Source organism: Aristolochia californica, unplaced genomic scaffold (assembly GCF_029961685.1).
Source record: "Aristolochia californica isolate CCGP_79_NKW_82.1479 unplaced genomic scaffold, dmAriCali1.0.hap1 SCAF_5, whole genome shotgun sequence".
Classification (NCBI taxonomy): domain Eukaryota; kingdom Viridiplantae; phylum Streptophyta; class Magnoliopsida; order Piperales; family Aristolochiaceae; genus Aristolochia; species Aristolochia californica.
This window is the reverse complement of record NW_027182214.1, coordinates 9,377,267-9,402,137: the sequence shown is the minus strand read 5'-3', so window position 1 is coordinate 9,402,137 and position 24,871 is coordinate 9,377,267. Positions and strand designations below refer to the sequence as shown.

At 37.5% G+C, this 24,871-nt stretch overlaps 1 protein-coding gene across 1 annotated transcript; it reads left to right on the top strand.

Annotated features, from left to right (window-relative positions):
• Positions 1 to 1,314: 1,314 nt before the first annotated feature.
• On the top strand, positions 1,315 to 23,919 carry LOC137966167 (inner membrane protein PPF-1, chloroplastic). The gene is made up of 11 exons (XM_068812711.1): positions 1,315 to 1,718; positions 2,407 to 2,517; positions 3,779 to 3,853; positions 4,558 to 4,618; positions 22,213 to 22,286; positions 22,394 to 22,498; positions 22,595 to 22,702; positions 22,807 to 22,910; positions 23,034 to 23,183; positions 23,269 to 23,389; positions 23,686 to 23,919. The coding sequence occupies exons 1-11, from the start codon at positions 1,386 to 1,388 to the stop codon at positions 23,794 to 23,796; spliced, it is 1,353 nt and encodes a 450-aa protein (XP_068668812.1). The 5' UTR covers positions 1,315 to 1,385; the 3' UTR covers positions 23,797 to 23,919.
• The last annotated feature ends 952 nt before the right edge of the window (positions 23,920 to 24,871 follow it).

The window sequence follows — 24,871 nt, the reverse complement described above, 5'->3', positions numbered from 1 at the left end:
GTGAAACCTTTTCCCTTTTGTATATATGAACATATGCCTTTTGGTTGTGTTTGGAACACAATGTGGATGCCCATGGAAAATGAGAGAGAAAACAAAAGAGAAGTATAGTTCATCTTGTTTAGATAAATGTGGAAAAAGAAAAAGAAAAGAAAATTAGGAAATTTTAAAAATTTGATGATTAAAATTTTCTCTTAAGTATCTAAATTCCATCATTTTGTGAAAGGAAATTTATTAACTAAGAGAAATGATTTTAAGGCTACCCTTCTACATTCCATGAGCACAAATTTTTTATGACAACCTCCCTTTGCATTACTTATGGAAAAATAAATATTCCTCTTTCAACCGAAGCGCTCAGATTGTGGGAGTTGTTAAATGTGTAGTCTTTCTCTCTCTTTCAACCCGTAAACTTGTTCTGTTCATTTGTGTTCGTGCCATTGCATTTGTAAACTGTAAAATATATTGAGGATTCATTCTACAAATACAGTAATGAGAAAAATTCCTATTTATGTGGGATTGTGTATCATGATGCTTACTAAAATTCACAACCTAAATCAGAAAAAAAACTATTTAAATTAAATGCATATTGGGATTATATAGCATTAGACTGTCATGATAAATATGTGAAAAAATGATCATTCATGCATACCCTATGGCAAAACTCTTATAGAAATCCCATTTGCAATAATATAGTGATATGATAAATTTATAACACTCACAAAAATATATTTTCTCGTCCCCAAATCTTATTTTAAATATTGTTTTTTGTTCCTTAAGGAGCTTTTTTGTTTTTCTTGGAAATTCCTTTCTTTGGTAGATTAAGGCAATTTTAGGCAATCAATTAGATCAGGAAATTTTTTAGTGCTTGAAGAAACTTTGGCCATTGCAGAGAGGTGAATATTGAAAGGTGTTTTTCTTTTGTTTCAATGGATGAAGAGTGATGTGGCTACATGCTGGTGCATTGACCATATAGGAAGACCTTTGAGATTAGGTATTTTGGTAAATAATTTTTGAAAGTGGAGTATTTAATTAATTAAAAAAATTTAATCCGGTATTGTTTATCTACTTAATTTAGAAATAGTTGATTTTGTTGCTTATGCAGGTAGTTTACGTCCACTCATTTTGCTTACGTAGCGTTGAGACACTCGTTCGTGATTTCCGTGTAAAATCAGTTTGTCTTTTCTTTTCTCTTTGTAAAAATCTTGTTGACGTTATGAAACGTCTTAACGGCCGTCAATCAGCGATTTTCGTTCGCCCACTGAAAAAATAAATAAATAAAAAACAGTGGTTTTTCTGTTCCAGACCCTTTCTTGTTCCTCTCTGCGTCCAAAGAGGATAATTCCCTCTCCGCTCTTCACATGGAAGTCTGAAATTCTGGACGTTCTCTCATGGCAACCAAGACTCTAATTTCTTCTTTTTCATTTCTCTCCCCGCCACTTCCTTCTCTGTCTCGGTCCGGCCATGAGAGGTTTCTACTTAGACCTCGGAAAATCAGCACGAGAGTGAAATTCAGCTTTAACGAAATCCCTCCTCTGCACGCGTTGGACTCTGTAGATATAGATAAAGTTGTTTCTCGTGTGGAAGGCCTCTTTTACACTCTCGCAGATGCTGCAGTGGCCACTGCAGACTCTACTTCTGCTGCCACGTCGACTGATGCAGCTGTGCAGAAGAATGGAGGATGGTTTGGGTTTATATCGGACGCAATGGAAGTTGTCCTAAAGGTAATTCAGTTTCATACTAATCAACGCCAGCTATAGAATTAAAAAAAACAGAGAAGAGTTCTACTCTAGAATTCTTCTGCCAATAATGGAGTAACTTCATTGAGAATTTTTGAGAAGCTTATAAAAACATAGAAGAATTCAGCTATAGAATTCCTCTGCGAAGAATGGGATAATTAAAGTGAGAGTTTTTAAGAGACATATCTGCAGGGTTCAACCATTAATTGTCTGATACTATTGGAAGAGCGATTTTGTGATAGCTAACATTGTACTGTAAGATGGACGATTTGACCATATGAACAATAGTATTTATGGTGGTTATATCTGTAGTTCTTGAAATACCTCCAAGAGGAATGATAAATATCATGACCAGTTTCTTCGGAGAATTTTATTTTTGATTTTATTTTTTGAAAATTTGAATGGAATTCTTTTAGCATGCTGGAAAATAAGAAATTAACTTTAATTTTTCCAGTCAGAATGAAAATTTGAATACATCTTTGAACAAACAATTGGTATGTTCTCTGAAGTACCATAAATTCAAAACCGTTGGAACTCTCTTCAGCTTTTGAATTGGACAAGTCATAGATGCTACTCAGTGTGAAGTGGAGGGGGTTGTACTTCACTCGGTATCTACTTATGGAACTTTTCAAAACAGATATCTACTGATATATTTACATTGTAAATGACTCAGGTGCTGAAGGACGGGATTTCTGCTGTTCATGTTCCATATGCCTATGGATTTGCAATCATCTTGCTGACAGTTATTGTTAAAATAGCTACATTACCTTTGACAAAGCAACAGGTGGGTGGATCAACAACTGTAGTCCCCAATGTAATCCAGTATCAAAGAATTCTAAGTTTGGGTTGTCAATGAAAGTAAGTTCTTTAAGGTACCTGGAAGACCTATATTGTTTTTTCTATACATGTTGGGTAATATGTATCAGATATTCAGAAGCTGATTCTATCAGAAGTTTGGGTACCCTGTACGGTACTTGACTCTGATATAGTAATCCTGGACCCAAGATCTGCTAGTCCTGAATGGGTTGAATATGTTTCCTGGCCTATGTTAAGAATAGTTTCTTGGTAGAACTAAATATAGGTTTGACTATAATCGATATTGATTAGCAGCTATTTTTTTAATCTAAAGATTTCAGATATGTATAATCTTTAATCTTTGTTATGTTGTATGGTGCTTGGGGCAGTTGAATGGTATGCCTTGTTACAATCTAAATTTTTGGCGGTATAACAATCTCATGTTGGTCAGGAGAGTGCAATGCTGAGCATCTCAAGGTTCATTTTGTTAAAGTTAGGTCTAGATCCATCTCAAATGACTAATCAAGTTAGAAGGACTCTTCCCAAGTATAAGTTCATATATGGGATTGTTCTTAACACTCCTCACATGTGGGCTCTCTCTTATGACTCTTACATGTGGATAATATTGAATAAAGGCCCACTTCCATGTACTCTCTCTATTATCATGTTATAATTGGGTCGAGACCCATCCCAAAAAGATTAACAAGGTTAAAAAGACTCTTCCTAAGTAGTAATTACAAGATCTTTTGTACTGTGGATCTACGTGGAGCTTCTTGTAGGTTATTGGTTGAATTTGTGTAATCTGACCAGCCTGATTTGGAAATTCTGACTATAAGCGAGTGGGCAACATATCAGCGCCACCCCCCCCCCCCCCCCCCCCCCCCCCCACACACACACACACATACACACCCCACTCACACACACACACACACACACACACACACAGAGGTCCGTACACACTCATTCATTCATTGGTTGGGATACGAAAAGAAGAAATTGGTGGCTGATTTTAATCTGGTAGCATGTCTCACTGACATGATTGGGGTGTGGCAAAGATTTTTGACTCTTTTTTTTGTATCTTTTCTCATCATAATGGAGACAATACGTTCCTCAGTTTATGGGAACTACTGTTCTCATCTTGAAGTTGAGGGGGAACTTCAGTGTTACAATCTTAGTTTTGTTTTGCATGTCATTTCTCTCTCATCTTAAAGTGTGCTCTTCAGGAAATACTTCTTTTAATTTTTTGGCAGGTTGAGTCAACATTGGCCATGCAAAACCTCCAACCTAAGATCAAAGCTATTCAAGAAAGATATGCAGGCAATCAGGTAGTAATTTCTTTATGATGTCCTTTGGAAGCAGAAGCTTAATTTTCAACCCAGATCACTTGAAAAGAATTCACACTGCCTTTTTGAGTGCCATTAAATCATACTCAGTGTTATCTCGCATAAAAAACAATTGATTGGTAACAAGAATTACGGTAGCCATTGCTTCTGCTTGTAATTCACTCTACAAGACATTGATGCACCTCTTTACATGCACTAAATCAAGCTGTGATCATGAGCTCTCCTTTTCCAACACCTGCAATTGTGTTGCAAACCTGTTGAATTTATGGAGGACATAAATTTTAGGAAGGAGGTCCGGTTCTCAATCGTCTGGCTTAGCAGTTGTACTTTTGCTCTGTTGGTTTCTGAGATGATCTCAGTCAAGTTTTTTATCTGTGCAAGTATTAGTAGTATTAATGTGTGAAAATAGCATTTTAATTTGCAAAGGTCAAATTTGTTCAGATGGATGTAAAATATTCTAAAAAAAAAAAAAAGAAAGGCAAAATGGAAAGCATGATGGGATGGCCCTTTTTTAAATAAAAAGACGACCTTTTTTTTTTTTTTTTTTTGGTATCTTGTTGTGTTTATTTACTGTTAGTTTACAAAATTCTTGTTTGCATATAACTGTATCTACTGAAATTATGAGTTGATGTGGGTGATTTATTTTGAAGATAACCTATCCTCTGCTCCTTTCCTTTTGAGTTTAGGAGAGAATTCAGCTTGAGACATCTCGACTCTACAAGCAAGCTGGGGTTAACCCACTAGCAGGTTTACCAATAAATTATCATTTGAAGTAACCTTTTTATTTATTTATTTATTTATTGTAAATTTGTTGAAATCTTGAGTGAAATCACCAAAGCATTACATAGCTTTGTACTTGGGCACATTTATGATTATATATGGTCTTATTTTGAGTATCCTCCACATTGATGTTTATGACTGATGTTGTCACATTGACACCAAAGTTGACCACTAAACTCAACCCAGGATCTCAAATCTTGCATGTGCTTTTTTATGTGTGAAACTATGAGAGCACTAGCCTTGCTTGTGTCAAAATTTCTGGCTCATCATCTAAGTTATTGACGCATCTGAGACACTATAGTTGGAGTATGAATAAATTCTGCAAACAAAACTAAGAAAACAGAGATGAAGGAAGCAAAATTGAGCCAAAATTGAGCCTGAATTGTATTACTTTTAGCCTGGAAACCAAATTAAAACAACTCTCTTGAATCTCATATTTATAAGCACATCCTAACACTGACTTTCCTATTAAAACTCTGCTCTAGACCTGCTAATTTAAGAAACTTACTAACATAAGACTTCCTCAGGACTAAGCTAACTAATTAATGCTCAACTTGGACTTTCTAATCCAGGCATAGAGAAATTACGGCAACTGGTTTAGCAAGAACCTTGTAACAATTGACTCATGAAGTTTAGACTCCTTCAGAGATTCAATCTTGTAAAATAAAACTTGCTAAAGAGACTTTCTCTAATATGACTTTGCTTAAACAAGTGCTGGTGTGAATGGGGATGTTCCCATTGTGTTAACTTCCAAATACTGACTTTCAAAAAATGGAAGGTTAAATCTAAATTTTTACCCTTTTCTTGAGTAAGTTTTCGTATAAAACCGAGCCACTATATTCTCTTCATTAGTTTGCAAGCTGTCAAAAGTACTTGTTTTTCTCAAGTTATTGATAGATTGGAGTTCAATTTCTGACTGCAGAACAACATTCTTTATTACATTATGCTCTTAACCATCACCAGAGCTGCGTCCCTACTCTATTAGGTTAACTACATGAATCCCTTTTCTTGAACATGGCTACATTCATTGTTTGGTGGGCTTTTTTCAAGTGTTCCCACACAACTTCCATCCATGTCATTTTCAGCTTCCTCCACTTCTTAATGGACCATCAATCAACACTGATGGAACTTATTGGAAGGTATAATTAGGTTTATTTAGTTTACTTTATTTTTCTAAGAAAACATTTTCTTGTAGAAAGTAGTTTCCTAGGGTTTAAAGAAGAGTAGGGATATCGATGTAATTTTTATATTATTTACATTATGGATAGGGGAAAGGGGTCTGTAAACCCTAATTTCTCCCATCTCTTTTTTTTTTTCCTGAAAATTCTGACATGGTATTAGAGTAGGGTTTGTGAGTTGACCTTGTCAAGCCACAAAGATGTTGTTTCATTATTCGATCTTTCAATGTCTGTAGTTGTGTTACTTCTCAATTTTTCTCTGTTTTGGTTTGAAAGTTAGATTTCTTTTTCTTGAACTTCCTCATTGTGCTTTGCGTCAAACAACTTTGTGATCTCATAACTATTTATGACTTGGTCAGAAGGAAAGCTAAGTGAATCTTCCTTTTTCTTAACACCTGCTAGCCAGATTGCTTGGATTGGCTTTCTTGGACAATTCCATTCTTGAATTTGACCTTTTTCGAGGTTTTGGCTCATTATTCTTAGGGTCCTAATGCATAGATGATCTGTTTTTATTATTATATTGAATCTTTGTCCTTTTTGGCGTCTCAATCCCATCTCCTCACAGAATTGCAATTCTATCCTTACGACCTCCTATCTACTTCCAGTGTCTTGCATCCACCACGATAGAAGTCTTGCAATTTCTCTGCAACAAAAATTCTGTTGTAATAGAAAAGTTTGAGCTTTGTTTCGTCAACCTCCGCGACCTTGTGAATAGAGCTGGAATGTTTGAGGTTCTTCAAATGCACACTAGAGGAAGAGGAATTTGAGTAGTACTCCTACTTTGAGGTGTTCTGCTAGGGTTCTCGGTCAATCTCCTCCACGGGCTTCTTCTAGCTCCAGTGTCGACAACAAGATCAACCCCAGTATCTTGCCCATCATCATAATTCTTGTGGTTATCTTCTTCATATACAGGTTGCTTCACCTCCTTGTGATATTCCTTCTTAACTTCCCATCAGAGACCCAAGGGCACGAACAATGTAATTGCCCTACAAGGGCAGTTATAGCAGTTATTCCATCTCCATGACACCAAATTCGAATTCAGATTTGGAACACTGGGCCGATGGAAAGATTTTGGATTAAAAAAATAAATTCAGATTTAATGGTGGTTCTGCACATTCACGAAAGACAATTTCCTGCCGGGTAAGTCGTGCCGAATTCGGCATCTCAATCAATAATACAAAGAAACCAAGCCTAGAGCAGCAGCTTCTTCAGATATACAAGGAAAAGTCAAAGTTGGTGTTGCGGTATTCTTTTTCTAACTTAAGGCTGTATTTGAGGGAATCTAGCACAATCAATCTAGAATTTCAGAATGGCATTGTAAGGCTTTGGGAATTGTGTGCAAACCTGCTGCTAGTTATACCAACCAAGTCTAGGGCAGCAGCTTCTTCAGATGTACAAGGAAAAGTCAAAGCTGGTGTTGAGGTATTCTTTTTCTAACATAAGGCTGTATTTGAGGGAATCTAGCACAATCAATCTAGAATTTCAGAATGGCTTTGTAAGGCTTTGGAAATTGTGTGCAAAGCTGCTGCAAGTTATACCCAGCAGCAGCTTGGAAAGGGCAATTCATGATCTTGAGTTTGATATCTGAGCACACCTTCTTCTAACCCAGGTATTGTCTCAGCGAAGTCTCGTTTTATTCATTGACTCAGCTATTTAATTTTCTGATCAAGTCTTGGTCTTACTTCCTAGCTAACATTATGGTCAATTCTGGCATTTTTCTAGTTGGTTTTGATGATTAATTTTGGTTCATCTACCATTGCGATATCTTATTGTTATTCCTTTCGAGTTAGTTGTGTTTCAATTGCACTTATTTCAGTATATTCCCTATAAGTTTTTTGTATTGTTGAAAATGTTATTCTACCTGTCTCCCATTCCATCTCGTATTGTATAGACCCCCTCTTATTTTTTTAGACCAATTCCTTATATTTTGTTTGAGAACTCTTTTTTATGTTCGGACTTTTAAATTCTTTGTGTGGTTCAAACTTTGCCTTGGGAAATTTTTTCTCATGTTTTGAGAATTGCTTGTGTCAATCCCTTGGTTTGAGTTCCTTAAGTTGATCTTCTTATTTTGTTATATATGAGTGTTTTATTGCTTTTAAGTGAGTTTTATATTGCCTTTTAGTGGGTTTTCTTTTGCCATACTTTTTTTATTCGTTTTTCTTGCTTAGTAATTGTTATTACTAATTTGTATTAGATATTTGTAGAATTTAGGTCTCCTTCATAATGATCTCGAGCCAAAGACGGGGAGGAGAAGAAGAAGAAGGAGAAGAAGAAGAAGAGAAGAAGAGAGAAAGGAAAGAGAGTTTAGAGATCGATTTCCAAGAGAAAGGAGAGGAGAGTTTGGACAAATTTGAGAAGAGAGGAGAGAACTTAATGCTCTATGTAGCTATTAGCCAAGGGCTTCTATTTATAGTTTTTTGAGTGTATGTTACAAAGACTACAATGCCCTTAGGGCTACAACCTTACTAGAGAAAGAGACATAAATAGACAAGTAATTACATCTTCATGTCATCTTTATGAGAAGTTTTCTTATTTACCAAGATGCCACCTCTTGGATGTGTGGGTTTTCTTCCTTAAACGTGTGGGCTTGAGCCCATCTTTTAACACTCCCCCTCAAACTAGAGGAGAGAAAACGTCATAAATACCTAGTTTGCTACATATAAAGGATATGATCTTAGACATAAGCGGTTTGGTAAGAATATCTGCTACTTGCTCGTGTGATGAAACATGTTTGAGGGAGATTACACCCACTTGAAATTTCTCCCTTATAAAGTGGCAATCCACCTCAATGTGTTTGCTCCTTTCATGGAAGACTGGGTTCGAAGTGATATGGATAGTTACTTGGTTATCACAATATAGACCCATAAAACCTCCTTTATAAAATTCCAATTCGGTAAGAAGGGACCCAATCCATAGGAGTTCACTGACTGTGTGAGTTATAACCCTGTATTCTGCTTCTGCACTAGATCTCGTAACCACATTTTGCTTCTTGCTTGTCCATGTAACCAGGTTCCCTCCAACAAGAGTGCAATATCCATAACTGGACTTCTTGTCATCAGGTGATCCAACCCAATCTACATCTGAGAAACCTTCTATGTTGAAGTGGCCATTTTTCTTATAAAGTAATCCTCTTCTTTGGGCTCTTTTTAAGTATCGTAATATTCCCTCCAAGGCTTTTCAATGGGTAAGTTGTGGTTTATGCATGTACCGACTTACCACACTTACGACATATGATATGTCTGGTCTAGTTACCACGAGGTAGATAAGTTTGCCCACAAGTTTTTGATATTTGCCAATATCAATATCTTCTCTAGAACTTGCACATAATTTAAAATTCGCATCAATAGGTTTGTCAACTGGGCGGTACCCCATCATTCCTGTTTCTTCGAGAAGGTCCAAGACATACTTCCTTTGAGATAATACTATCCCATACTTGGATTGAATAACTTCTATGCCAAGAAAATAATTTAGATGTTCAAGATCTTTAGTTTTAAACTCATTACATATCATGTTTTTGACTTCATGTATGCTATTCGCATCATTGCCGGTTAAGACATTATCATCAACATACACAACCACTAATGTCTTTTCTTTCGAGGTATCTTTAATAAATACCGAATGGAGCATTGACAAAATCCAAACCGTTGTAGTGTTTGGCTAAATTTATCAAACCAGGTCCGAGGGGATTGTTTAAGCCCATATAAGGACTTCTTTAAGGGGCATATGGACTCCCCTTCAACCACATAACCAGGTGGTTGAATCATATAAATTTCCTCCCGCATATCACCATTTAAGAAAGCATTTTTGACATCGAGTTGATAGACTGGCCATGAAGAGTTAGCGGTAAGTGATAACAGTATACGTACTGAATTTAAGTTGGCAACAAGAGAGGTCTCCTTATAATCCACTCCATAAGATTGAGTATACCCTTTAGTAACGAGTCGTACCTTAAGGTGAGCAACAAACCCATCCAGATTATGTTTGAGAGTAAAAACCCATTTACAACCTTTCGATTTCTTACTTGTCGGAAGCGGTGCTAAGTTCCATGTCTGTTTTTCATATAAGGATTGCATTTCCTCATCCATAACCGCCTTCTATCCTAGATGTCTCAGGGCCTTCTGATAGGATTGGGAATAGAGATGGAAGAAAGAGATGCAAGGAACTGATAACATGTAGAAGACAACCGATTGTGAGACATAAAGTTGGAGATAGGATGAGAAATTGTGCAAAAATGAGGTGCTTTTCTTAGAGTAATGGGTCGAGTATCAAACTATGGACCAAATGGAATATGGGAAGGACTTACCTCGGTAGGATCCGAAAACTCCACAAGTGTGGTGTCGGCCGATGCTTCGGGGGGCGGAGTGACATAGGCATTAAAGGGCACAAATGGATGAGAAGTGGCCGAAGGGAATAAAAGACCTGTAGGAGCATCATTCGAGGAATATAATCAGGTGTCCTAAAAAATGTCACGTCCCTAGACACAAGTAACCGTCGAAGGGTAGGATTGTAACAGACATAACCTTTTTTGGGTGCGAGAGTAAACCAAGAAAATGCACTTTATAGAACGAGGAGCAAATTTACTTTTATGAGGAGATGTGAGATGGACAAAACAAGTACACCCAAAGACCTTCACGGAAAGAGAAAATGGGTCTTCACTAGGAATAATACAAAATATGGAGTCTTATGACCAAGTACAGATGATGGTAACCTATTGATAAGAAAACAGTAAGTATGGCCTCAAGCCAAGAAAAGTAGGGTACCTTCATGGTGTAGAGGAGGCCCCGGATAACCTCAAGGAGATGGTGGTTCTTTCTTTCAGCAACACCATTCTGTTGACGTGTGTAGGCACATGATGTTTGATGGATAAAGACATTATCTTGATAGAAGGACTGAAAGTCACTAGACAAGTACTCTTTAGCATTATCAGACCAAAGTACTTGATTTTTCTTGCCAAATTGGGTTAATACCATAGCATGAAAGACCTTAAAGATAGTAAATATTTCGGATTGTCCTTTAAGTAGATATAACCAAGTAACCTCAGCAAAATTAACAAAATATTTAACTTGAGAAATATTTGAGAGACTCAAAGATACATCAGAGTGTACTTGAGAAGAGAGAGCGATAATTTTATTTGTAGGGCGAGGAGAATATGTACTCCTCTGGTGTTTGCATAACTAACAAACATCGCAATTTAAAGTAGACAAAAACTTTAAAGAAGAAAATAAATGCCGAAGGGAAGATGTAGAAGGATGGCCAAGCCGGTTGTGCCAAAGTTGTGCCTCGTATGGAGAGGATGAAAGTGCAGCTAATGGAGGCATGTCCAAGTAATACAAACCCCCTTTTCTTGGCCTCCACCAATCACCCGCTTCATTGTTAGATCTTAAAATACACAAGAAGAGGGTGAGAAGGTGATGGAGCATTGAGATGTTTTGTAGCTGACCTACCGAGAGTAAGTTTAAAGGGAATTGATGAACAAATAGGAATCTCGAAGTGGGATAGAGGGTGTAATAGAAGATGATCCCTTGCCAAGTACTTTGGTTTGGGAATCATTGGCTATAGTAACAAACTTATCGGGAATACATGGAGATAAAAAAAATTAGCATATGTTGTTACCTGAGAGATGTTCGGAGGCCCCAAAGTCTATTATCCAAGATGAAGAGGAGGAAATGGAAGAAAGCATACCTGAAGCGATAGTGGTAGCAGCCGTAGAAGAAGATATAAGGGAAGACCCCATTAATGACTTCATTTTCTGAAATTTTTCATAGTCTTCATTAGTAAGAGTCATCTTCCCGGTTTGTGAGTCAGCCTTTTTTTCCCGTTCTATCATTGGTAACGGAGGTTGGAGTAGTCGTAGTTTGCCATGAAGCTTCCGACAAGTTTCCACAAGGTGGTTTTGACAACCACAATGAGTGCATACTCGAGGCTCTGTGCGAGAGGAACTAGAACCGGTTCTACCACCTCTTGTTTGGCCTCCTTTAGAATTTCTGCCACGGCCTCGGTTGGAGGATGATGTACTTCTGTTATTGAAATACATAGTAGATAAAGCATCATTATTTGAGTTAGGAGATGGATCGGAGATTTGCAGCAATGTGACACTTATATCATCAAAGGACGGTAGTGTGGAGGAGCTAAAAAGTTGAATCTTAGCAACTTCAAGGTATGACTTGATATTTGTCAAACAAATTGCTATTGCTAAAGCTCCCCTTTGGCTCTCCTAAACCGAAATATGGTTGAGTAGTCTTCCACTCTTGAAGTAGACCCCGAAACCGAGCAAAAAATTCATGAATATTGTCTCCTTGCTTTGTATTGAGCATTTTTTGCAATACATCAAATAACTTTTGTAAAGTAGCCGTACTAGAATATAACTTACTACAAGTGTCCCAAATCTGTTTGGCTGATTCTAAGTGGACAATATTGTTGGCTACATGCTCTTCCATTCTATTAATAAGCTAACTAATTACCAAATTGTCATCATTAACCCACTTTAGATAGGATTGACTTTCTTCATCAATCGGTGGAGAAGGTTTGTTTAAGTGACCAAGAAGGTCTCGAGTAATAAGAAACCTTCTAATTGATTGAGACAAACTAAGATAATTGGATTATCCCCTTAAGGGAATGGTAGTAATTTCAAGTATGTCACTCTTACTACTTGTATTTCCTTCAGCCATCTTAAGTCAACCAATGCTTAGTAAGCACAAACAAGAGTAGGATATGATGAAGATCCAATCAAACTAAAACTCCAATTAAGATGGCGCAATTGCTATAATCCAATATTGAAGAACTGATATAATCCAATATTCAAGTGTAAGAAGCAATTAAAGCAATTATATGTTGTCCAAAAAAAGATGTAACCCAAGTGAGGTAGTTGCCTTCCTCCCAATCCGAATTTTAAACTCAAGGACCTTTAAGAGTCCAAAGAATTTGAACTTGTATTCAAAATGAAACCCCAATCTTGGGAGGCTCATGTTTTCCAAAAATATCCAATGTTCAAATTATAAAAATAATCCACTTAATCAAATTTGAACAACCTTCTTTCAAATACCAGCCACTTTCAAATAAAGATAAGTTCTTGTCCACTACATTAGCCACTAAATCAGGCTCCAAATAAACCAAAAATTGTATCTTAAGTGGAGTAGATCAATTACTCCCTCAATACTAATTCAAATCCTCTTTTTGGTCTTAAAAAACTCAAGAACTCGTGGTTGACCCAAGCATGACTCAACTTTTCCTTATGATATGTGTCATATTTATCACTTAAAAAGACACATTTCCCTTACTCATTTTCAAAAATCCTTTAGGCAATGAAATTGGTCATAAGTCTTAAAGGGTTGGAGAAGGAATTAGCAATTCCAAAAAATCATAAATCACCAAAAACCAACTGCTCGGCAAAGTCCCTCAAACAATTTCTATATGTTTGAAGAATTCGAGTACCATAAATCATAAACCAACTTGATTTAATCTAAAAAAATGAAGTAAACTATTGATCTTGAATAATGAGAGATCATGCTAAGTCTTGTGCAAGTCTCATATCATTTTTCCATCATATAATCATCAACTTCATAATCAATTGGTCTTCATAACCTTGTAGGCAACCAATCTTGATCAAACTTGCAATATTTGAGTGCAAAAAGATCAAGGTCGTAATATCCTTTAAACACCAAGTATTAACTTTCACAACTTCTCATATGAATGCTATTTGTTTCTTTATGTAATATAGAGATTAAGGGCTCAGTACATAGTATGATGTAAGGAAAAATATAACCAATAATCATTTGTCTTTCCATGGTTGAATCTCTTCCCATCAAGAACACCTTACATGAAACCTTCAAAGGTAAGTATCACTTCAATGTGGGAATCCTAAATCCTTAGCTCTGATACCATATAGAATTTAAGACTCCTTCATAATGATCTCGAGCCAAAGAGGGAGAGGAGAAGTAGAAGGAGAAGAAGAAGAGAAGAAGAGAGAAAGGAGAGAGTTTAGAGATCAATTTCCAAGAGAAGGGAGAGGAGAGTTTGGACGAATTTGAGAATAGAGGAGAAAACTTAATGCTCTACCTCTTAGCCTAGGGCCTCTATTATTGTTTTTTGAGTGTATGTTATAAAGACTACAATGCCTTTAGGCTGCAACCTTACAAGAGAAAGAGAAATAAATAAATAAGTAATTACATCTTCATGCCATCTTTATGAGAAGTTTTTTTATTTACCAAGATGCCACCTCTTGGATGTGTGGGCTTTCTTCCTTAGACGTGTGGGCTTGAGCCTATCTTCTAACAAAATCTTTTGTGTCAGTTTTGAAGTTTCTTATTTGTGTCACCCTTATTTCTTTTATCCATTTTTTGAGGTTTTCCCTCTAGTTCGGGGTTGTGAGAGTTTGTGTTCGCTTTAGCATTTATTCTTGAGGCATCTCGAGATGGTTTATTATTAAGGGAGATGAAGGAAGATGACTGTTGCATTAAAGGAGAGATGGAGGGAAGATGATTGTTGCATTAAGGGAGAGATGGAGGAAGATGATTGTTGTATTTTTTTTTTCAGTTAATGTTCAAACGGGATCATTGCATATACCCTCTAGTTTGAGAGGTGTTAAATTCTAGGATTAAATTCATAAGAACTAGTTTTGAGAAGAAGAAGAAGAAGGGAAAAGAAGGAAAAAAAAAGAGAAGATGAAGAGAAGAGAGCCTATGAGAGGCATTTTGAGTGAAGATTAGGATCTAGAGAAGAGCTTAGTGACCCTCCTCCTCCTCACTGTAGTAGTTATATAGGTGGGCTTGAATGCCTTAGTACATAAGTAAGTAAAAAAATAACTCTCAACGTATAACTAATTACAACATATGCCACTCACTCTCTTAATTACATGATATACCACTTGAATGTCTTCAACACTCCCCTTCAAGCAAGTGAAAAAACATCAATATTCCCAGCTTGGTGCATGCATCTGTAAGTGACTTCACAACAATAGCTTCTGTAAAGATGTCTATCAATTGATTCCTCGAAGGTATACACTGCATAGATATTATTAATTCGGCTTGAAGTTTTTCCTGAACCTAGTGATAGTCTATCTTAATATGCTTGATCCTTTCATTAAAGATTGGATTGGTTGCAATACGGATAGCGGTTTGATTATCGGAATGAAGTTGCATGGGCTTGGTTGTCCGAAATCCCAGCTCAGTCATGAATGATCTCAGCCATAACAACTCACTCACTACTAGTGCCATAGCCCGGTATTTAGCCTCAACACTCGATCTTGCCACCAAATTTTGTTTCTTGCTCCTTCGAGTGACTAGATTGCCTCCAACTGTTGTGCAATAGCAAGACGTAGATTTCCTATCATTAGAAGACCCGACCCAATTTGCATTAGCAAAACCGTCAATTTCGGTGTGCCCATGACATTTGTATAGCAATCCTTGTCTTGGACTCTTCTTTAGTATCGAAGGATTCTTTCCAACGCTTCCCAATGCGATTGTTGAGGTTGATGCACATATTGACTGATAACACTGACTGAATAGGATATATCTGGTCTTGTGACTATGAGATATATCAGTTTTTCAACTAGCTTCTGAAACCAACAAACATCAACATCACTCTCAGTTCCACCACACAGCTTAACATTAGGTTCAATGGGTGTATCAGCTGGCTTACATCCAAGCATCCCGGTTTCCTTCAACAGATCAAGTACATACTTCCTCTGTGATAGAATTATACCATGCCTGGATTGAAGAAGTTCAATCCCTCAGAAGTATTTGAGAAGTCCGAGGTTTTTGGTTTGGAACTCCTTGTTTAGGTCCTCAACCTGCAGAAAGCCACTAAGATCACTGCATGTAGTAACAATGTCATCCACATACACAGCCATAAGAATGTTTCCCTTAGTGGTGTTTTTGGTGAACACTGAGTGGTCACTTTCACTCTTGAACCCGGGTATTGTAACCACAATGGTAAATTTATTAAACCAAGCTCGAAGAGACAGTTTCAACCCATAAATTGCCTTATTTGGTCGACATATTTGCTTCCCCTCAATCACATAACCTGGTGGTTCACTCATGTAGACATCTTTAGATAGAGTCCCATTCAAGAAAGCATTCCTGACATCTAAATAATGGAGCTCTCATTTAGCTGCAAGGGAAATGAGAACCCGAATAGAGTTCAATTTTGCAACGGGGGAAAATGTTTCATCATAATCAATACCGTAAGACTGTGTATAACCTTTAGTGACCTTTAGTGACCAACCGAGCCTTCTATCGAGCAACAAAACCATCTGTATTATACTTGAGTGAGAATACCCATTTGCACCCAACTGCTTTCTTTCCAAGTGGAATTATTGTACATAGTTTGTATTTCTTCATCCATGGCATATTTCCAACTTGGATCATGTAGGGCTTCCTCATAACAGGTAGGAATAGTGGAAGAAGATATTATAGATAAAAAAGAAACACAACTTAGAGACAAACGATGAATGGAAACATAATGAGAGATAGGGTGTGAAGTGGACGAATGTCTAATAGCAGTGGAGCGTGGTTCTTTGCGAAGAGCAATAGGCTGAGTGTCATAAGGTGAGCCGTAATCCTATAGAGAGGAAGGAGGAGAAAATACCTCAAGATCATCAGAAGACTCCCCAGTGTTAGGAATTAGACGCCCTAATTCCAAACTAACAAGAGCAATAATAATAATCGCAGGAGAGGAAAAACAAACACGAAAAAAACTACAAGATTTATACAGGTTCGCCTCAAGGTGTGACTACGTCCTGTCTTCCGCCACTGCAGTAATCCATTATGAAGATGAAATAGTTTACAAGAGAAATCGCACACACTTACATGTGTTTTTTCTCTGACCTCTCTCTCTGGCCACAACTCAACATGCTCCTCGGATGAATGAATAAAACCCTAATAGTGGAGCCCCAAATATAAAGAGAAAATTAGGGCAACCACAATACAAGAGGGAAATCCTCAAATTGCCCTTAATGAAACAACAATCAATATATTGTACTGACTCAGTGTGGGGCGTTGATCAAGCTCCATAACTTAACACCCAGGTGACTGAGCAAATGGTAAAGAGAGAGGGTCCTCGGACGGTTGGTCTTTAGTCCGAATATCATAATCCACAAGAGTAACCGGCTTAGGCATCCCTATAGATGGTGTAAAACTAGGAGGAGAGCTAGCTGAGAAATAGGGCTGATTCTCCAAAAAAGAAACATCGGCTGAGATTTAGATGTTTCTTCAAGGATGGAGAGTAACGCAAAGCCCTTTTGGGTTTTTGAATACCATAGGAAAATGCACTTTATAGCCAAGGGAAGAAATTTACTTTGGTGAGGCCCTAATTGATGAACAAAAGAGGTGCACCCGAATACCTTAGGTGGCAAAGGGAAAACAACCAAACCAGGAAACAATTTTGAGAAGGGAGTGGCACCTTGTAGCACACTCGATGACATACAATTAATAAAAAAACACGTTGCGAGGACTGCATTGGGCCAATAAAATTGAGGAACATTCATAGACAACATAATAGTGCGCCCAACCTCTATAAGATGTCGATGTTTTCTTTCTGAGACACCATTTTGTTGAGGTGTATAAACACATGAGGATTGATAAATGATCCATTTTTTATTGTAAAAATTTTGAAAGGTAGAGGAAAAATATTTTTTTGTGTTATCAGATCGAAAGATTTTTACCCTAGTGTTGAATTGATTTTTCACCATGACACAAAATGAGGTGAAAATAGAAAATACTTACCCTATCCTTCATCAAATATAACCATGTAACTCTTTTGTAATCATCCACCAATATAAAAAAATACTTGGATTGTGAAATATTTGGAACTTTAACAAGTCCCCAAACATCTGAATGAACTAAAGCAAAAAGGCTAGAAACAATATTGTTTTGCCTGGGTTGAAAAAAAAAATCTATGGTGTTTCCCAAGCTCATAAAGCTCACATGACAAATGTGAAACAAAACGAAGGGAAGGAACTAAACTTTTTAATTGCTAAGGAGGGATGACCCAACCTCTTATGCCATTGAGAAGCCTCTTCTGATGTGGTTGTTGTTACTGCTTTCAGGATGGAAGGATCCATATAGTAAAGACCCCCTCTCTCATGGCCGTCACCAATCACCTGTCATGTCTTGATGTCGTGAAATTCATAGTGAGAAAGAAAAAAGGTAACAAAGCAAATTAGTTTCTTGGTTAATTGACTCATTGGCATAAGACTCAAAGGGAACTGAGGGACAAACAAAATATTAGAAAGTGATGTGAAATGGTGGATGTACCAGTACATCGAATCCTTGTTTGGGACCCATCTACAATAGATACAAATCGGTCTAAAGTGCATGGTGTCACAAAAGACAAATTTTCAATTTTACTTGTGAGATGCTCAGAGGCTCCAGAGTCAATGAACCAAGGTGAATTGCTAGAACATGAGAGGAAGGAATACGTACAAAGTAGTAGCAACTGTGGCTACAGTGTTGCTTTGGGGAGTGACTATCATACTCTTAAATTTCTGGAACAATTTATGATCCTCTTCTGATAAGGTCAATCTTCTTTTCGAGGGATCTAAAGATGGTTCACTAGTAGTGGAATTTGATGCTTGACTAACTTTGTAAGTAGGGTGGTTTCCCATGTAGGTTTGAACAATTCTCAACCAGATGATTGTTGAGCCCACAAAAAGTACTCTTCCTTTGTTGACTATTAGTGTTATTTGAACTGGAGGTAGGAACGTTTCTACCTCTGCCTCTTCCTTTCCAGATGTCTTTCCACCTCTTCTTTCTCCTCTACCATAACCATTGTTCCCTCTCCCTTGGGAGAACATCGCCGAATTTTCCACTTGGTTTGGCTGATTGTTGGATTCCTTAACCGGAATCCATAGCATGGTAGCACATACATCATTGAAGGATGGTTTTGTTGCAGAGCTAAGTACCTATGACTTGGCAACATCCAAGTAAGATTGTAGATTTGCAAGATATATAGCAGAAACAATGTCATCTCCCTGCTTTTCTTGTGTAGCCAATATCAAGAGCATATGGTTGTGTAATTTTCCATTCGTATAGTAACCTTCTGAATCTAGCGAAGTACTTGTGAAGGTTGTCTTTACTCTTTGTGTTGCACATCTTCTGAAAAATATCATAAATCCTCTAAAGATTATCAGGAGTAGAATAAAACTCAAAACATGTGTTGCATATTGCTTTGGCTATGTCTACGTGTACCACATTGTTCGCTACATGTTCCTCCATGCTATTAATCAGCCAATTGATAACTAGAGTGTCTTCCTTCAACCACTTGTAATAAATTAGTGAAATTGTAGTAATTTGCAAGGGATCTCCTTTACTGAAATCAGCATATGTAGAGGAGGAAGAAGAAGAGTTGAAACTTCAGACATGATGACTCAATTTTATTTTTTGGAAAAACAACACTCTTGAATGAGCTTTAGAAGAAAGAGGACAAGATTGAATCAAATGAACAAATACTTATGCAATGAGATTCAAAAACAACACTAACAACACATTGAATTCAGCAATCAAGTAAGAGAATAAACTCAGCCTATAGGCATACGAGTATGGCTTCCATTTTTTTGATTTTTTTCTTCTCCTTTTAGAATTTAAACCAAAATTCTAATTGGCCAACAACCACTGTTAATTAGCCAAGGAAAAAAGAAATAAAAACTGGTATGAAAGTGCTCCTAAACACAATTGAACTATGAACTACTTTCCAAAACAACTCCTCAAGCCCTAACTTTTGGTTTCAATGGATTAATTGAGCAATTACTTTTTCAATAAGACTGAACTCAAGGAGAACTTTGAGGAATTTTTGAAATTTTAATGAAGATTTTTTACCATAAAAATGAAGCAAGCAATGAACTACATAATCAACATGTGAGCATGCAAGTTTCAGCCATTGAACTTGAAGAAAAAACGATTTTTTTTTTTTTTTTTTGAGAATTGACTTGGCTTGACCATGAACGAATTTCTAACTTTTAGAGACATGAATTTGATCCCTCATAATGTAAAACATAGAGAAACTTTGCTGATTAAAGAGAGACCATGCTGAATTGACTTCAGCCTCTTCCTTTCTTCAAGTTGGCCGAACCTTGTCTTGCTTGAAATTTTGAGACTCTTTTTCTCTATACTTGCATGACTTGGTTAGCTTTGATTTAAACCTTAGAATTCCAACTTAAGGTTCCATAGGAACTAGATTGAGAAGAAGAAGAAGAAGGGCCAAGAAGAAGGAAGAAAGAAGAGAAGAGAGGATGAAGAGAAGAGAGCTTGCGTGAGGCACGAGTTGAAGTGAAGATCAGGGTTCAGAGAAGAGTTCAATGATCCTCCTCCCCCTCATTATATTACTTATATAGGTAAGCTTGAATGCCCTAGTTCATAAACAAGTAAAAAAAAAAAAAAACTCGCAACTTATAACTAATTACAACTATGCCACTCATTCTCTTAATTACATGATATACCACTTGAATGTCTTCAACAAGAGGGAGAAATAGAAGAATAGTTTTCTCACTACAACCTCAAAGCCAAAGATCACAGAAGCCACAAATTGTTTTAAGTTTGAAGCCACATAGAACATAGTTTCTGAAGAAGACCAATTATTTTTATTTTCTTTTTATGCTTAAAAGGGATACTGAGAGACAAATTTTGTAACAAGTTGAAGTTATATGCTCCATCTTGAGAGGGAGTGTTGGAAGGTATAATTAAGTTAATTTGGTTTACTTTATTTTCTAGGAAAGTATTTCCTATACAAAGTCATTTCTTAGGGTTTAAAGGAGGGCAGAGGCATGGATGTAATTGTTTATATTGTTCAAATTATAAATAGAGTAGAGGGTCTACAAGCCCCAATCTTTCCCATCTCTTTTCTTCTAAAATTTTTAACAAAACCCTTCTCACTTAAGTTTATGTTGAATGTGTCTAAGCCATTTCTAGTCTCTCTCTTATTTTCTTGCTTATTGGTATTGTTGGGCTTTTAGGTTGAGCCCAGTTCCATCCCAAAATGACTAGCCACTTTAGAGGGTAAGCTATTAACTTTTCTTCATTTTTTTCAATGTGGGACTTTTCCCACTCAACCCTCCCCCTCATGTCCAGGCGTTGCACATGACGGGTATGAGACATGAGAACAAACTTTCAACAGGGCACACAGGTTCCTACTTCATGGAGTCTAGGGCACATATACTCCTATCTCATGGAGCCCACGACACATAAACTCCTACTTCATGGAGCCTACAATACATAGAAAACCTAGAGAGTACAAACTAGGCCTTGGCCCTCACACACGACTTGCTCTGATACCACTGTTAGGCTTTTGGGTTGAGCCTGGTTTGTTTTATCCTAAAATGACTAGCCACTTAGGAGGCCTATTGTTTAACTTAACTTTTTTTCCCATTTTTCAATGTGAGACTTTTTCCCACTCAATAGGTATTTCTTGCAAGTATTCTCTAATAGGCTCTTTCTTTTTTTCTTGGTTTTTGCCACAGATCTATAATATTCTTAGTTTTATCACACTCACATTCTCCAAATTTTGCTGCTTCACCTCCAAAAACTCTTCTCATAAAGAAAAATGTGTATTCACCTGTTGTGGATATATGATATTCTAAAGAGAGGAGCATTTATTGTTCATCTGTGACCGATTCTGGCATGTTGGTTTTTGTTATAGTCCTGGGGTTAAGTACCTATGCCTTCCACTCCTAACAGGCTGGTTTTTTGGATAGTATTGGCTAGGTGCTTAACATTTGGTATCAGAGCGGGCTCCCATGTCGCGAGTTTGAATCCCGGAGGGGGCGACTTAGTAGAGGGGCGACCTAAGCGGAGGGGGCGACCTAGAGGCCAGATTAAAATTACTGGTAGGCCGTAGGAACTTAACCCGGGTCCGGCTAGTGTCGCTAGAGTGGGTTGTCGCTAGAGTGGGCTGCCGTGGTCGTCGGCTCGCGAAGGTGGGGTGTGATGTTATGGTCCTGGGTTAAGTACCTATGTCTTCCGCTCCTAACAAGCTGGTCTTTTGGGTAGTATTGGTTAGGTGCTTAACATTTGGTATCAGAGCAGACTCCCACGTCGCAAGTTCAAATCCCCGAGGGGAGTTCCCCGGCGTGGGTGTCACGAGCCCTGGACGTGGTGGGCGTAAGGGATTATGGGATCTTGACCCGTCCCCCGTCGTTGAGTGTTAAGCCGCCGTGGACGTCGGCTTGCGAAGGTGGGGTGTACTGTTATGGTCCTGGGGTTAAGTACCTATGCCTGCCGCTCCTAACAAGCCGGTCTTTTGGGTAGTATTGGTTAGGTGCTTAACAGTTTTCTTATTCAATGACTGCAACTGTTGTTAGTCTAAATGTTTGATTTCTGTTTCTTTCTTTATTGATGACTATTACAAGTTGTGTTGTTACTCATTGTGGTTCAAACATTTTGTTTTGCACAATAGGATGTTTCCCTACCTTGGCTACGATACCGGTTTGGATTGGCTTATATCAGGCTCTTTCAAATGTAGCAAATGAGGTCTGCAGAACCTTTTCAAGTTGATTCTTGGATGATTTCTTGCATGGAAATATGATTTATTTTGGAAGAATTTACTTCAACTGGTCTTTGTATTTGTTTACTTGAAGGGGCTGCTGACAGAAGGCTTCTTTTGGATTCCTTCTTTGGGAGGCCCAACCACAATAGCTGCTCGACAAAGTGGATCTGGCATTTCCTGGTTATTTCCATTTGTGGTAAAATAAATTATTTAGAGCACATCAGACCATGCCTCATATTTCTCTGTTTTGTTTCTTGCTAATTGTTCTTCTACACTTTTCATCCTCTTCCAGGATGGTCATCCTCCTCTCGGGTGGTCTGATACTCTGGCCTACCTTGTTTTACCAGTGCTTCTTGTTATTTCTCAGTATGTTTCAATGGAGATTATGAAGCCTCCTCAGGTGGAGAGTCTCTTACACCTAGATCTTTTTTTTACCATTTTGCTTCTTCTTTTACTCTCTGCAATCTCTAACGAATATATGTGATTTTTGTTCTCTGTTGACAGACTAATGATCCCACTCAAAAGAACACACTTCTTATCTTCAAATTCCTTCCCCTTATGATTGGTTATTTTTCATTGTCAGTCCCATCTGGACTCTCCATTTACTGGTTAGTATTTTTCTTCACCTGTTACTGCCTCCACATGTTATATATGCTCATCAAATTTTTCATTTTTGTCAGCTACTCATCTTCCACTTATTTAATAATTGATGTGATTATTTCCTATCCTAGGTTCACCAATAACATCCTCAGTACAGCCCAACAAGTTTGGTTAAGGAAGTTGGGTGGTGCAAAGCCAGCAGTTGATGCTGATGCAGTTGAAATCATTAGTGCAGGTAGAGCAAAACGAGCAGATTCTAAGCCCAAACAGAAAGGAGAAAGGTTGTTACACATTTGTTGAAGGTTCTTGTCTTCATCACCTTGATGGGTCCTCAATTTTCTTGCTGATGTTTGGATTAAACAACAGGTTTAGGCAATTGAGAGAAGAAGAAAAAAGAAAGAAAATGAACAAATCCCTGCCAGAAGAAGCTATGACGGCTTCTGCAACAGATTCTGAGGATGTCTCTGATGGGGACACCAGTGATAAGGTCTGTCGTGTCTTTTATGATTTCCTAGGTGTGTCCTTTTATGCTTAATGAAATAAGTGGCAGGTCAAAAGCAAAAGAAAGACAAAATATCTGTTCTATTCTAAGTCTTCTCATTGTTTATGCTTAGTTTTTCAGAGGCAGTCACGTCACAATAATCTCATCACTTGTGTCTGCAGAAATTCTTATTTGCCCCCTTCGGAGAAAAGAACTTTTGTTTCAAAAGTTTCTTTTATTTTAGATTTTCTTTTTCAGAATATTATTCCAGATAATTTCAACTGAACTACTATGTACCACAGGAGGGAGAAGATTTGCAAGAGGCAATCGCTTCTTCCAGTAGAGGCAAACAAATTCCAGATGATACTGGACCGAGGAGGAGCAAGAGATCAAAGCGAAAGCGTGCAGTATGAACACACCGTAATTTGATTCATATATCAACTTGTAGCTATCGGTGAGTCATGTAAATCTCCAAACAGAGCAATGTACAATAGATCATGTAGTGGCCATTTTTATACTACCTCTTTTTGTTACAATGCTTCTGGTTTTGGTTCCCATTGTTCTTCACTTGTTTAAATGATGATTCTATCGACATTTTGCACTCGTAATATAGTTCTTTGTGAGTTCTCCTATGTGTCAGTTTAATACACTGAGGGATCCATAGTGGTAACTGGTGTCCTGGGAGGTTGTTCTGCACCTCTGCAATAGTAACAGGTAATATTTGATTGAGTTTTGTGAGGTGAATAGAGGAAATTGCTACTAGGTTCTTATCCACATCCTATCTACTCATGGTCCATCACTCAGGACATTTGCACCTGATGAAGGGTCCAATTCCAAAAAGAATCTCATTAAAGCATCATTGAATCATACATACTGCTAACTGGATTTCTTTCTCCATGTACTGAACAGGTTTTGTCCCCAACCATTACCATTTTATGTTTACATGAATTTTATTGAAGTGCATCATGATTGCGGTCAGTCAATTCTACAATGAGAATGGGTTGTCATACGAGATACTAATGACTTGCATGAGAAAATAGTAAGTCATCATGATTTCCTTATGTTTGAAAGAAAAACTACTTATAGATGACGTGGGGGCTTTGTAAGTGATCTTCGTCAAAAAATTCGAGACCTGAGAGTTTTCCTGCATGATGGTCACTAAAACAATGAATTCAGCTCTAGGTGAAATTTGCTTGGCTGATATGGGACAAATATTTAGACATACTTCATGAGATACTTTTCATCTTTAGGCTATCTGATTACTGCCTCTTGGTGTTTCCGCTTAAATACAGAATGGGTCCACCTTGCAACAATTTTCTGCTATTTCACTGTTTTCCTGTGCTAATTCACTGCTTATCTCAAATATTTTAAAAAATTCAATTGTTCATCAAAGCAGACATAGTGACACTAATGTTTTTTAGGGTGTACGTAGATCTGGCCTGTGCCTGTTTTAGCTTTTATGAAAAGTTTCTTCTTCTTTTAATTTTT

Bases quoted from the DNA above. Each gene is read 5' to 3' on its own strand.
- LOC137966167 (XM_068812711.1), top strand. From the start codon at position 1,386: ATGGCAACCAAGACTCTAATTTCTTCTTTTTCATTTCTCTCCCCGCCA. The intron at 22,911-23,033 runs GTTAGTATTTTT...TTCCTATCCTAG, and splicing joins TCTGGACTCTCCATTTACTG to GTTCACCAATAACATCCTCA. The intron at 23,184-23,268 runs GTTGTTACACAT...ATTAAACAACAG, and splicing joins CCCAAACAGAAAGGAGAAAG to GTTTAGGCAATTGAGAGAAG.